The following is a 15866-nucleotide window of genomic DNA, read 5'->3' as shown; positions in this document are numbered from 1 at the left end:
AAAAATAGCAAACATATACAGTCTAACTTATAAAAAAAACGCAAAGCTATGCTTAGATAAAACTCAAATTTACTTGATCAGCTGTACTTAAGTCAAAATCCGCCATCTGCGTCTTAATAAGGTTTAAACTAGGAAATCGGTGATGTTTTTTAAGCTATTCTTAATCACCTCTTAACGCTAAAGTTTATAAATAAGACTGATAATGGCAAACCGAAGTCTAGTCTGTTTTCTTGTTTATAAAATATAAATTTATTTATACGTTTAATTAGCCGATAAAGTAGTCTATAATGAGGTCGAACAGAGTAACCAAGTGCCGTTAACAATACTTTCCTACCTCAAAAAGTGAAGTGTAAAGAGGCTTAAACATTTACATAATGTTATTGAGGTCGGCACGTGCCACCATCCAATCGGGTTCGTAAGTCGTAACTCGGTGAATGCCCACGCGCACGCAAAGCGGACATGTCACTCTTGCGCGGGCACTGGGAAATTGAATAAAGAAGAAACATGATACCGTCAACTTGCGACAGAATCTTTGTACATACATAGCTTTACACAGCGCACTATATCCGTTTACCGTCCGTCACCGGGGCAACGATCTTTGTAAAGATACTTTTCCACTTATCTGTACCGACTCTAGTTTTTGTCGACAGGTAGGTACCCGTTAAAAACCGTTGAACTGTATTCTATATTTAAACTATAATTCTAATCTAATCGATCAAAATGGACTCAAATGATTAATAAATGGAACAATAAGCTTAAAAAATTCTAGTTTTTTTTACGACTATAATTCTTTATCTTTCTATAATTGGTAAATTCACCGACGAATTACAAAATTACCAAAATTATATTATTACAATTGTCACAAGTGATAATTCAGATAACGTCGGAGGCAGGATACTTAGCCATTTTATGAAACAAATTGGCAGGGCACTTAATAAAAATTGTCGGATAAATAGGCGGACATACCAGATTTAATCCATTTGAGTCTGTACTCCACATTACTTTAGCTATTTATATTGTGACAACGAGACAAGTTCACTGTATTGCGTTTAATTTCATAGTTTTGTAAATAATATTTTGTTGGTAAAGTTTTTTCTATATATATGCAACGTCTAATCAATAAAATGGACGAAAGGCCTAACCCACGTTATCACTAAAGAAGCCTCGTGCCTAAAATTATATTATAACTATTATTTAAAGCATTAATTCGTATATTTTAATATACATTTCATATTCTATATACTTATAAATACAGACGCATAACCACGATTTCGTCACATAACACCGCGAAGAGCTGTTAATAACAGATAATATTAACAGGGAAATGGCCGTCTGAGAGCACGGATGTACTTACCAACTGGAAGCTATGAATTCTGAAGAGTAAATGTTTTTATTAGCACTGTTCCTACTCTGCAGTCTTCATAAATTATACCTTTATGGACTTAGCGTTGACGTCTATTGTAGTTTAAAGGGAGGTGATACTTTCGAGAACAAGTAATGGCTTCGTGATTGCGTAAATGTAGTACACTACTGAGTCTCCCAGAACCACGTTGCATTCGCTTAAGTAATATATTGAATTGCTTAATGATTTCTTATGTTTTCGCGAATGTAGTTAAAACAAAATTATTTTTACGGATTTATAGAATAGAGGTCCGAAAAAATAGTTTTATTTCAATATTGAATTGCTATTTTTATTGTATTTAAGTGAACAGTCATGTAATTATTTAATGGAGTATTACAAATCTCCACAATTTATAAGTTGCAGATAAAAAATTGACATTATAAAGACAGCGAGCAGATTATGTGTACAGCAACTAATTCTAACGTACACAAAGTTTTAAATAAGATTGACACAGTTAATAAACATCCTCTTCAATAACGACCTCGCGGTTATTATTGTGTCAGTGGCAACCCCATTAATTTTAGCCACTTTGTTGTTAAGACCACACGCATCAAGGAGTGAAATGTCAACTCGTTAACTGATCGTCAGGTCAGTCTACGCGTTAACACCACAAAGGTTTCAATATGGTCATGTAATATTGTTTCCAATTAAAATTGTGTCGTAAGTGATTGACCGTTCCAAATTTGGTAACCGTGGACTTAAGGCTTATACAATTTAGCGGATCAGGTCCGAAATGTCAGGTCGTGGTCACTCTATGTAAACATTTTGTCGCCTTGACGTGTAATACCACTTTAAATAGAACGTCAACTATACAAATATTGGTTGGAATCAAAGACATTAAACTATATAGTTAGTTATAGACCAGACATGAGATTTTTGCACCAAAAGTTATTACCAATTGGTGATGTCGCTGTCTTATTTGAAACGTCTATGATAAGATGTCACAGCGCCTTAGATATGAATACAAAAATAATATATTTACACAAATTCGCATTAAAAACGTGCAAATCATGATATGGAAAAAATATGTAGTATTTTACATTGATGTTTGCTATTTCACGGTAAATCGAGTAACCATAGCGCAATTTTTTGTATGACAATTTTCCCAAAGTCCGCTCTATATAATCTTAGCACTCTGGTTGGCGTGGTTCAGCTTGGCATATTATTCAGTCTGATATTTTTTGGAACATATTTTGACAGCGATAAAGGGGTGCCAATGTGTTGCTTATCCATCAGTGTTAAGATCTCTGTGCGGCTGAAGTGTGATGCCAACTCTATTATAGTGAACCTACGTAATCGTCCAATTTTCCAACTATGCGGATCATAGTAGTCAGTTTAGTAACAATGAGGAACTCTGAACTTAGTGTTGAAAAAAGAACCAAAATAACAGCCAGAATAAATCGATGGTCAACGGTGCCGGTCGTTTCAGTAGCACATTCCTAATGTTGATGAACAAATGTTTAATGTTATTTGGCTCTGGCAGTTGTCATTGTTCCAACTGTGTGTAGATAACCTATATAAGGAACTTTCATATTTCCTCAAAGAAAACCTGCGTTTGTCTGGAATTTCATATTCTATGTAGAGGATATTTTTAATTCAATAGAGTTTAAAAATGTAGAAATTACGATTTTTTACGAGGAAATTGATCACACTGTACCTTATGGTAAGTGGAGTGGGACCAAGAGAATGTCGATTAACGATTAACCTTTAACAGTCAACACAATTATGCCGGCCTGTTGGAACCGGATATATACAGGCTGATTCCAAAACGAGACACACTTACGTGGGCCACTATGGCGGGTTTTAACACCTTGTGTAATGTGCATGGTGGTCGCTATCGGGGCGGTTTTAAAATATAACCTACCACTTACAATTACAAAATTCTAGCCGAATGACCAATTTTTGCGGATTGTAATGGATATTGCATCACCCAATAGTATACAAATGACGCATAAACAAAATCCAATGAAAACAACTTTTTGCGGATTTCAACTGTTTTAGAAAGATAAAAGCGGTTGTTTTCCATCTGTCCACACTCTCGCTGCATTGTGAAGGTCAACAATCAGATACTCCTTTTTACGGTTCACGGTTATGTGCTGTCATAAAATAAACTAATTATCTGCTCGTCAAACAAAGTATTTTGCGTTATTTTTACGATAGGGTACTTACTAGTGTATACACGTAAACACAAATATATTTGTTTCAAATAGCATAAATGTCTTTAGATTATTTAAATACGTTATTAGTTAGATAGAAAATAAAATTTCTTGGCAATGAATGAGCTGATATAAATGCAAATTAATAATTGCCATTTGGTTGCAAATTAGGTTTGAAAATGATGAAACTAGAATTTCATTCGTTCTTATGCATTTAGAGGAAAGCAATTCAGAAAGTGAATGGTTTGGAAGATAATTTAGTAGATTTGTTAAATAAAGTCAATATAGTTTTTTGTATTATAATGGCATCTGTTTTAACTAACATTACAATATAGCTGCTCAAGGAAACAAAGAAAAATGTATATTTATGTTATAAGAACATTTTAATTTTGTCAGAATTAGGGTAATGATCTACCAAAACAAAATTGGCATTCCATCGATTAAGTATGTTAACTGAGATCTGTAATTTATTATCTACAAAAATAATTTATTATAACTTAAGAGGATTATCGCATGAGCAAACGAGCAAAAACATATAGAACGTAACGCCAAACGAGACCTTTGATAGACTGTCTGTTTCGGCGGCCTAGTTGTACTATCCCCGGGATAAGCAAATTTTATATTGGGTTTTTGTACTTAGTCTGGAATATGTTCCGAGACTGGAATTTGTGACTGATAAGGCTCGCCCCTATCACGTCATAGGACGGAATACGTACGGCGTAAAGTGGGTGCACTAGTTCACACCAACACCACCTCCACCACCACCCCTGCCTACCAATTCGGGCATAAAAGACGTGAGTATGTGTTTGAGATCTTTGATAGATAGAGTTTTGAAAGATAGGGATTAATAACGATTATGTTTATTCATACATATTATATTGTATTATAAATTAACTATTGATATTATAAAAGTTCATTACTTTTTAAAAATGACAATGTCTGCTATCAATTTTATATTGCAATGATAATAAAACATGAAATTCATTTCTATTTTTACCAGTAAGTACTCAAATAATTTGAATAAAGGATGTCGGATATAGATATAATCTAAACGTAGAAGTGCTTTTAATTGCAATTATAAGAGGTTACGCATTTTCTATATGCGTTTTAGAATTCAGATATTTCGCCAGCCATCGTAGGCGGTAACTCAATGTTATCTGTAACCTATTTGAACCAGGCTCCTATAAATAAGTGGAGTTGAGTCATGAATGGGAATTGTACGTAATTTGTTCTATATCTTCTTGAAATGATGCATTAATTCCGGTGTCGATTTTAATAGCTAGTGTACAATTACTAAAAGTTTGTCCTAAGTCTATTATAGAAGGAAACCGCGATCAGAAAGCTTAATACGTTTGATTATTTGTAAATATAATTTTTAATTTATTGCTGTTAGCTATAATGCTTTTCCCAATCTACGAATTAAAGTCCTTTTTAGTGGATTTAACAATTTAAGACTAAGAAGGTTTTGTATTAATCATTAGGATACCTACTCAAATCTTTCCTTTTCCCCATTTTCTTGACACTTGAATTGACCAACAAGAGATTTGATATTATGTAAAATTTACGAAATCATTGAGTTTACGTGTGCCCTGAGGCGTCTTTGCGTCTGATACTTAATGACACTTCTACGCGTAAACTTCATCTTCTAACAAATATGATGTTTGTACTATAATAATTTCAAACAAAATTTATTCCATGAAAATTCTAAAAGATCAATCATTACGATTTATCTGTTTTAATATTTTTTTTACTCAATTATTTTCGACATTGGCAACATTTCAAGTAACATCCATTGTATTGCATACGTAATAGCGGATAATGTACGAACTATACGGCCGAGCTGAGATCACTGTTTTATTATTATTACGTATAATGAGTGTCAAACACGTTGCCTGCATAATCGCTAATGCTAATTAAGCGTGCGGTCATGTGGAAGGAATTTTTATCTCGCTTTACGAGGTTTTATTTTATTGAGTATTCATAAAATTCTATACTCGTACTCAAATACTATATTTCCTTAATTTAGCAATGTACATACGGACTGAAAGGTCCCGAGTTCGCATATCTGGCCAGATTACAAATTATGGGCTTATCCAACACCATTTTTAGGCCCAGATCTCCCAAATGGGTTGATGTTAGGCATACAATCAGTCATAAAAACAATCTAAAACCCTTGGTAAATGTTTGAAAGTACTGCGCCGACCTCACATTGGATAAGAGAAAATGGAACAAGAAGCACTACTTCACAAACCTCCATTAGTTATCCAACATTCGTTTAACAGGTCTCATTCAACGTACTCTCCGATAATATTTACTTCTACTCGAATATTTATTTATAAATGTACTCAACAGTACTGACTGTACACTCAGATCTACTCTTATCGCGGTTATAAAGAACTGTGATGGACATTATTCCTCAATACCTAGACTCAATTGATATAATTGCGGATCACAAAAGTAATTCTAATGCGGATCCTCATATCCTTTTTATAAGAGACGAATGTCTGAAATGAATAGCTAGTAAGGTATACATAATACATTTCTAAACCATATCTACGATCAAACTGAAGAGTAGATTTGCAACAAAAACCGCATGTGTACCACCCTATTTCCATAGCATAAAATATCAGGTGCTAGTATATCAAAAGCACTATCCGTTCACCTTTTGTGGATATAATCCAAGATTTTTCGAAATTTGAAACCAAATTAGCGTAAGTTTAATCCATAAAAAGGAAAATATTTTATTTGTATAAATATTGGAATGAACAAATTGTTTACTTCATGGGAAACACGAGTCCATAAACAGTCTCCCAATACTTAAAAGTTGAATTACAAATTGCATTCCCAGTACCGCGATCGTTATCCGATATATTAAATGCAATGTATAATCTTGCTAAAGTAATATTTGGATAGTCGATAACCTGGCAACACTGTATGCTATAAATATTTGCGATATTTCAATACGATAAATATTCTACACAGCGCTAAAGTTGTACGAGTTTGCCTGCTTATTCAGCAACCGGTGACAATTTTATGGCAATATTTTGTTTTCGTTTTTGGTAAAATGCGTGGGTCGGGCCCGATCTGTATAGTAAACATTGGAGTAACACGTTTTAACCTTATAAATTACTAGGTTTTGCTCGCGTGAAGGAGCTTTCGGGGATAATTTTTTTACGACTTACGTATTATGACTAAATTACACAAAATCATTATAAATTGTAGCCCATGTGTTATTCTGGTGTATAACCAATATTACTATACATTTTCTTCCAAATCCGTTCAGTAGTTTTTGAAAGAAGAACAAACATACATACATACATCCATCCTCACAAACTTTCACATTTATAATATTAGAAGGATATGGTTAGATAAGAATTGACGGATTTCGAATTGAAAATTTGAAGATAATGCAGGCTTATAAAATATTTATATATTTATACAATAACCGATAAAAACATGGTTGATGCTGTTATCGAGAAAAACTATAGAAATATCCATTAGTAATAATGTTATGTTCTCATTTACAGTTAACAACGACCCAGTGATAACATCAAAATCATAATAATATTATAAATGCGCTAGCTTGTGAAAATGTTTGGGTGTTTGTTAGAAGTATACATTTCCGTTTTTACCGAAGACACCGCTGAATGGATTTTGATAAAATTTGACGTGTAGAGATAGGGGTAGTCACGGGCGTAACACATACATTTCGCCAGCTATGTTAAGTCCTATGTAGTAGGGAGCGGGCTTATTGCCATTTACCGGCCACATTTTTCTCCCTTCCTTTTGCCCTTTCTCTTTTTTCCCTTTTCCTGACCCAGGCAATTCAACCCGAGACCTCAACGCGATAGTCGTGCTACGCACGCAAAACAATATTATGTAGATATCGAGGTTACACTTATTAAACTTAAGGCCCTCCCCAAGCAAAGGCCCTTGAACATTCGTTCCATACATTTAAGAGTTACGGGCGGGAATGGAATATTTCTTTAACAAAAACATTTTTGGTCGTTTTGCAAATTTTAAATTACTAAAATGTTCCTCTTGTCTATCTAATAGATGGTTGCAAATAAAACATTTTTAGTGGCATTTTCATTATAAAATAAAACAATATCCACATGGTAACAGCTTGTGTCGTCTCTCTGAACATGTATTAACGCGATAACAACCCAACTATAATATCTCTAGTTTCTATACACTCAATATAAGTAGTATACTCGTTGTTCAAAGTCAAATACCAAGACGCTTATTTTAAGAACCGACTAGTTTGTTTATTATTTATCAATATCGATTCTTGATTTGGTTCAGATTTACAGGAGCCTTATTCTCTATGCCAGACGTTGTTTTGATAGTGTGTAAGCACGTAACGCACTGAGTCGCGGTTAACACATTAGTAATTGACACATAGAATACCATTCCACGCAAATTTCACAAAGATAACGTAACACGACCAGGTTACGGGTTCACACTGTCATAGAGAATAAGGCTCCTGGATCGATTTGGATTGTATGAATTGATGGAAGTTGTTGCAATAGTGGAAGTTGTTACTACTAGATACTTTAAGTTCGAAAACACAGGAAAACATAATATGTATTGATTTTACCGCTTGAGATAACACTAATTGTACAGCTCTAGTGGTTTATAATATAGTATCATTAAGTATGGAAAACTATAAACATATACTATAATATGTATATCGTGTGCAGTGGGGGCCCGAAACGCGAGGACCTAGGCGAAAGCAAAAATAAACCACGAACGGCCCCGGTGGTTGCCCAGTTCGCCTCTCCCCAAAACCGCCTCTGATGCTGTGGTCTACTCATCATATACTGTTAAGCCCCACGTACCGTTAAAATAAGCAATAATGGTATATAATAAAAGGAAAGACGTTATTATTAATTAAAGATAATATGATTAATTTGCTGGCCCTAATATTTAAAAAAAAATAAACGTAATAACGGATAAGCAGTTATTCGGACATGAAACTTCTGTGTTAATAAATTATTTATTTCATAAATCAGTTATTGTCCAAGTTACCGGTCGCAATCTTTTCAAAATCTAAATGACTAATTTTTATTTTTGTTAAATGTTTTAACTTCAATATAAGTCCCAATGTAAAGTAGATTTCTACGAAATAAAGTCAGGGTCTATTTTAGTCGATAATTTATATTCGGAGCTCGTCTTAGGCTAATTTTCTGGGAAACCTAATTCAACAGCTAGCATTGCGTTCTGATGAACTCTACAAAACCCGCAAAAAATATTAAAACAATCCTATCTACAAGAGAAAACATACAATGATTATTGCAATAATAAATACACAAGATAGTTATTTTAAAGAAACGGTGCGTTATGTTTGTTTTAACAAAAAGATCTCAATTAAAACGTAGTGTGAAAAAATACTCCGCACAAACACAGCTCGCGCCGTCAAATTTTGATCCGATGCCAAATCTGCGATCGAGCGTATTACCTGGAAATCTCTTACCACACGTTTACATTGTAACTGAAATTTTTCAGTATTTCCAAGAAGCTAAGTGGGTGGACTCTATTTAGGTGTACTATAAAACAGATTAGAGTTACCTATACAGTTTTTTTTATTGGGTGACTCACGTGTATATATTCTGAGGCGTTACGAAAACGCATAACGTGTGTTAAATTAAAGAAACGGACTCACGATTTGGGTGCGGCCGTCTTCTAAATTCTGCATACCAGATACCGGTCTCATCAGCGTAACGTATGAATACAAGATTATATTTACTGTACTCATGACGTCATGCGCCATTGACCCGCGCTTGCGTCTGCGATAACGCAATTTATAGACGAATAGATAAAAAATTTACGTTCACTTTAATTTAAATTAAATTCGAAATAACTACGATGGAGTTGTATTGGTAGGTTAGTTAATTTTGTAACAAAATCCGTCTTGTTTTAGCGCAATCTTCAACCATCTAATCACCTTGAGTAATGTAGTATGTACAACCAGAAAATCGATTCGTAGTTTTGAGAGATCACTATATTTATCTTCTTTTTATGTTAAATTTCATTAAGATAATTTATTAGTAGTATTGCGACATACTTAGTTATGGCATTTATATTATGCTTGGTATTTTCCGTCCGTCCGTCCGTATTTTCGGTCCGTGACTAGACAATAAATGGGCTCCTATAATTTTTATAACACACATTATATTCTTATAAAGAATGTCGCGTGGAGGTAAATCGTAATGCGCATTAACCTTTTACCTCATAAAGTAAACTAAAAAATATTTATTAATTTTGAATCAACAATTTCATCACGTTAAAAAAGGCTAAATTTCCATTTAAATTAGAAGAATAGAAGTATCTATTTTTTATAACATATTCTAACAAGTTATTTTAACACAATAGTTTTGTCCATAAATTATAATAGTTTATCGTGTATGATGTTATGAACGTTGCAGTTATTAGTAACTAAGTATACATACTCTGGAGCTCTTAACGGCAAAATTTATACGGATGAGTTGATAAGTCAGTTACTTTGGCGAAATATAAGTAAAATTTTATTACAGTTTCATGATTATAGTTTCAAACAGTCCGTTCAACATACAATCATCCAAGCAGACAATTTGTTAATTCTTTACTTAAAAACGTAATCATAGCTATGTTCTATGCGTAATTTACTCAGCTATGTGAGCTAAGCTAAACTAATTTAGCTTACTTTTCGGTTTACAGCTCACATAAAACAATAATACTCTCAATAATTAACAATCGTATGTAAAACAAACAAAATATACGAGTATTATATCGATATGTGATAAGTTGCAAGTATAATATCTACCTATTACTCTTATTGTTGTAACTGGAATATACTGAAATAGATACAAAAATCTTAGAAGTCTATGAATGAGGATCATACGAGACATGTAAGGCCCCTAAGAAATTTATGTTTTCTCAACGTGGTTTGTCAAGGCGAGTGAGTAGCGTCCGAAGGTCGAATCAGTCGCGATTTATTCAACGCTGCAATAAACTCGCGCTGTGTGTAAACTGCGTATACTTTACTGCACGTGGCTCTTCACCGTAATAACTGCTTGGATGTTGCGCGATACTAACGCTGTGGGCACTGCTTAGAAATCGTGGCATGATGAAAGCGAGGTCGCTCCGCGCAGTGCAGTCTACGCAAAGCTAACCAAAGAAAACGCCAGTGTGTCTGGGATCTTAGACCAATGTAAACAAACTAAAAATAATAAATTTCCGCAAATTCTGGCTATCGTTTTAGTAATCGAAGGCCGACTAATGAGTAAGTGAGTCAGTCGATAGTAAGGGATTACCATAGCCTATTATGCACACCTTTAAAAGAAGTAAACCGTGGTTTGAATGCATCAACGGCTCATCCTTTAATCGCCGAGCATACGTTGTCAACATGTTGACGAGAAATACGACACTAAATATAAAACTGACAGTTACTTTTTTGTGATTTCTTTGCACAATGCAAAGAAATCACCTTGGTCAGACTTACTTAATTCTATATATATGTAATAATATAATATATATGTAATATTGAATGTATGTTTTCTCTCAACGGAAAATTATCGGGATAAAAGTAACTTATGTAATACTAACATAGATATGGTCTAGTTTTGTGCCAAATCCACTAAGGTATTTCTACGTTTACTTCTAAAAATACATTGATCCAATATTTAAACTTTTATTAGCATTTAGAATATTAATGACATGTTACGATATTGGAGGTTCGATTGTTTGGATTTATAAGTTTTTTATTCCCAAAAAAGTGAGGTTAATACAGTCTTTAATGTAAGCAGAGACTCGAGCAACCCCTACAATATGTATAAATGTTGAACTGACGGTGCGCTATCACAAATTCAATGGAATTATATTTTTAATATCAAATAATATCGTAGCGATTGATCTTCAATCGGTTTGTTTGATCATCTAAGGTAGTGGAAGCCCTTAATTGTACGCCGCGCGATTCTTAGAACGAACACTGTCGAATAACGCCTGTGTTATTGAAACTATAATGGAGAAACTTAACCGATCATTGTTTTGGGAGCAGTGGAGAACAGGTTTAGGGTTATTAGAAAATATTTGCAAGAGTCTAATACAACGTATTAAATAAACAAATATCATGAAAAACGTGTATTTCTTTTGTTTTAGTCGTTTCTCGTGTGAAAAATGCCATTTTGGTATTATAGTAGTAGTAAGTATTTAGGTACTTATAGCATTAACATTATAAAGGTTTAGATAGACTTTCTTGCTAGGCAATATATTCTTTAGATTCAATTATAATTAATTACTACGTAATTGACGGTCCCATCTACGCAGAATAAGTCTACAGTGTCTTAAAGGCTGGAAGCCGCCCTTTTGGGTTCCGATTTAATTAAATGTATAACAAATATATTTAAATAATGTATAATTTTAAAATAAATTTAGATATTGTAACTTCGACTTTTCGGACAACCTGTTTGTGACCATGAAGTCTACAAAATGTCAGGAGAAAATTAAAATATAAAAAGCTGCGATAAAATCTGAAAAGTAGTTTTATTTTGAAGTCCAATATTCGTGAAAATAAAAACATTATACTACGCAATACACTTTCTTGGCAAAATTGTGCAGACTTTGACTCATAAAAGAAAGCGAAATTTAAATATATATTTAGATTGTGAAATGTTGTGGTTCGCCTTTAGTAATATGAAATGCTTTTAAACAAGAGGTAATTGCTAAGACGTAAATCATTTTGAAGGTCGTCAGCGATGGATGATTCGTGCTAAATTCATTGAAAATACATTATGCCAGTACAAATGACAGAAGAGAAACTGTCAACGTGCACGTCTGGTCTTGAGCCAAACAAGCGATGTAACACCCGTATTCTAAGACGTTTCCTCGAAAATTCCTCAACTTTATCTGAATCGAGGTGACCTTGAGAATTAATTCAAGGAATACTCAAAAATGGTATTCTTAGTTAAAGTTTGAGCTATTCTTGAGGATCTTCTTTGATGATTCTTGAGGAATATCTTCGGGATATTCGTAAGGAGTATCGTACAAGTATTGCAGGAACCGTTGGAAATCGATTTTTGACACACTTGACATAAATATCAGAATAAAGTTATCATATTGTAACACTGTTTACAAAGCTAATAACTTCCTCGAGTCTTCCTTAAGGTAAGTCGCGAGGTACCTTGAATTTGACAGTTGATTACTTTGAGTGGAGGAGATTTTTCAACTAAGAATAAAAATTACCTATAGGAGTTGAGAGAGAAATTTTCGAGGAAACGTCTTAGAATACGGGTGTATGCCACTTTTAAAAATAAGTTTGCTGTATTATCTTTAAAACCTAGATATTTATCTAGTTATGTTAAACGAAATTTCTAGGTATCAGTGTAATCAATTACCTAAATATCCTATCAGATAATTATTGATTAAATAACTCTAGGTACATACTTTATGACTTTGTTAAATTAAAGTTAAATTTAGTTTGTTAATTCATTCATATATCTGACAGTCCATCAAAAGCTGAAAGAATCCTGTAATTTATTTCTATTATGTTAAGCAAAACATAATATAGGTAAGATATTGAACAAGGGGAAAATAAGTAAAATTCGACGCAGGTAGCTAGAGTAGTGTGTAACAAATCTTTATCGAACTTTAGACTTTACAGGGAGACCAATCATATATGACATAGCCAAACGAAGTTATTGACAAGGTTGCCGTTAGTGTGCTAAACACTCAAGCAAATATCTATGAGTGGGCTCAAACGCTAGTCGTGTGCATTATAATCAAACTACAGGGTTTTGGAATTTGTAACTCAATTACATAGAGTATAAGGAAATCTCTTGTTCACACTCGCCTTTGAAGGATTCTTTAATAGGCATGTTCGAAATTTCAGTAACCATTGAAAAACGTTTTATCGAACATAGACGTGCTAAATAAGTAATGATAGTCAGCTAACAATACTCAGAGAACATAAATTCATTAATTTACGACTATTGATGTTTACACAAACAGAATCGTACATTAACCGCTTCACAACAAGCCAGATAAGGACTCATTTTGTTACAGTATCAAGTAAGCGGAACAAATTATTGCAACTACCAATAAAATCTTGTGTGAACTCGAAACAAGCAAAGTTATTTCTGGATCCGCCTGGACTAGCTCCAAAAGCCGTTGAAGTAGAATCAGAATCACTCGGTCACTTTCCTCGTTGAGTCAATGACACGAATGAGTAACTGATCTTGTGTTCAGAAACGCCCAATTTCAGTTCCGAGAGGAACGTCAGCGATTACAGATTTTTCTATTTATATCAAATTCAGCATTTCTGACGTGCACCCTTCAGGAAAATACGTGGGTATCGAGAAAAATCATGTCGTGTTGAACATTTATAGATAACGCACGCTCTGTGCTCGCAGACTATCTGTAATGTTTATATTAAATTTGATTTCTCGCAAACAGCTAATTAGCATTTTCCTGCTAAATGCATACAATAATGTTTTACTTTGTGTTGGGAATGTAAAAATACTTAGAAATTAAAATGTATAAATTCTGCTAAACTGCGCAAGCGGCTATTTTCTATTGTAAACATAACCTAGTGAATTCTAGTGATAACGCGAAAATACATGTACTTCAGATAATGTCAATTTTAAACGTAAGATTCCAAGAAAGCATGATTTTAATGAAGTCCCAGGCAGAAAAAATAACTTTACTTGACCCACATCTGACACAGGGCCGCTGTCCGTCAAATACGAGATGAAATCAGATGAAAGAAGCAAACCTTGTGATTCCAGGCATAAGATCATAATTTCCGTACAAATTCGCATGTCGGCGTAAGCAGGGAATAATCGTTTTCAATACTGAACGTACAGACATACCGATAGTTACGTGTCGTCATATAGGAGGCGTATTTGGAACGATACTGCTTACTATAAACTTAGAACAGACGCTGCACTCAGCCGCGCGACTTCGCGGCCTTAAATGACATTTAAGTCCTTGACAGCTAATCTATTGACATTAGATCATCACACGGAACCTGTCCTATAACCTCAAACAGTGAACTAGTGTTAAAGACATACACGAATGTTTACGAGTAAACTTCGCATTGAGAAACAGGATTTTAATACAATATTTGTTACTTACAATCGTGAAAAGGATGAATTGTAGTATTATAATATGGCTCGTAAATTAAACTGAGAAATTCTTTCATATTCTTGAATATTATGAATATAAACTCGTTATTATGGATTGGAATTTCATCAAGTTTCGTATGGTAACCTTAAAAGTCTTTGTATTCTCTGCTTGAATCGACACAAACGTGATTCGGCTTTTAATTAATATTTTTGGCTTGCGAAATGTACCACAAGTCATCCATATGCTACACAAACGAAAATTTCTACGTAAGAAAATGAACCTAAAAGTAAGTACCTAAGTGCTTAAAATATGGAAGCATAATAAATTGTAGTAGTCTGTAGTACATAACGAAGCTAAGAAACTTCGCGTGTTAAATTTCAGTAAATATAATAAAATTCAACCTAGTATTACCTGTAACCTGACCACAAGCAATAATATTTATTAAACTTTATACACGGATTATAAATAAAAACAAACATCTGTTTTATTACTGAGATAAAGTATGTAAACAGATATCAGTTTGGAGTTATCATGAGTACAACATTAGCTGATGTAAAGCAGAGCGACCTCTGAGTCGGGCAGATTCGTTCCGCTACGATAAAGGGATTAGCTCGTCACGCCGCACAGCACTTGTGATATTCTTGTTGCTATAGATACTTTCGTACGAAAACACAGTTTGAACAGATTCGCCTACCTGACCGAAAAATCGTTCCCTCGCCTCTGCCATGCTTTCACTTCGAGGTGAGTCCGTTTCTGTCGCATCCGTGCTGTCGGACTGCATCGTCTCTTGCGGCTGCTCCGAATCATTATTCGGTGGAGTATCGGCTAAAGGCGGCGCCGCCTGCACCAGCGTTTCTGCTGGTGTGGCGGCCGGCGCCACTCGCTCTGAAGCGTCTTCTGCCACGTTTACCACTTTCTGGATTCCCCCGTTGGTTTTTCCACCACCCACACTATTAGTTTTCTTACTTATCCCTTTGAGTCCTTTAGATTTCTTCTTCTTACTTTTCTGCTTTTTGGGCAGGTCGCCTCCGCTGAAGCGTCCACTGGCGCAGCATTGCACGTTACCCATGTCGCGGCGCGCGCATGTCGCGATCTACACGGTCGGCAGGAGTCGGGTCGGTCGGTCGGTCGTTCGAAGCGCGTCGGCGTCGGCGCCAACTCGCAGAATGAGTGCGCGTGAGAGTCGACAGCGTCGCGGCGCCGCC

At 34.6% G+C, this 15866-nt stretch overlaps 1 protein-coding gene across 3 annotated transcripts in view; it reads right to left on the bottom strand.

Annotated features, from left to right (window-relative positions):
* The window catches only part of LOC115454008 (NAD(+) hydrolase sarm1), an 81199-nt gene that overhangs the window by 57953 nt on the left and 7380 nt on the right, over nucleotides 1-15866 (bottom strand). Inside the window, exon 1 of one of the 3 annotated variants that reach the window (XM_030182767.2) lies at nucleotides 15356-15815. The exons of 1 other annotated variant lie outside the window; for it this stretch is intronic. In XM_030182767.2, the coding sequence (XP_030038627.1) occupies nucleotides 15356-15730 (375 nt within the window). In that variant the 5' untranslated portion in view covers nucleotides 15731-15815. Of the gene's footprint in view, nucleotides 1-15355; nucleotides 15816-15866 lie in introns of those variants that run through there. One more of the 3 variants, XM_030182760.2, reaches the window with a different exon arrangement.

This window comes from Manduca sexta, chromosome 17 (assembly GCF_014839805.1).
Source record: "Manduca sexta isolate Smith_Timp_Sample1 chromosome 17, JHU_Msex_v1.0, whole genome shotgun sequence".
In the NCBI taxonomy this organism is placed as follows: Eukaryota; Metazoa; Arthropoda; class Insecta; order Lepidoptera; family Sphingidae; genus Manduca; species Manduca sexta.
This window is presented reverse-complemented; position numbering and strand designations above follow the sequence as displayed.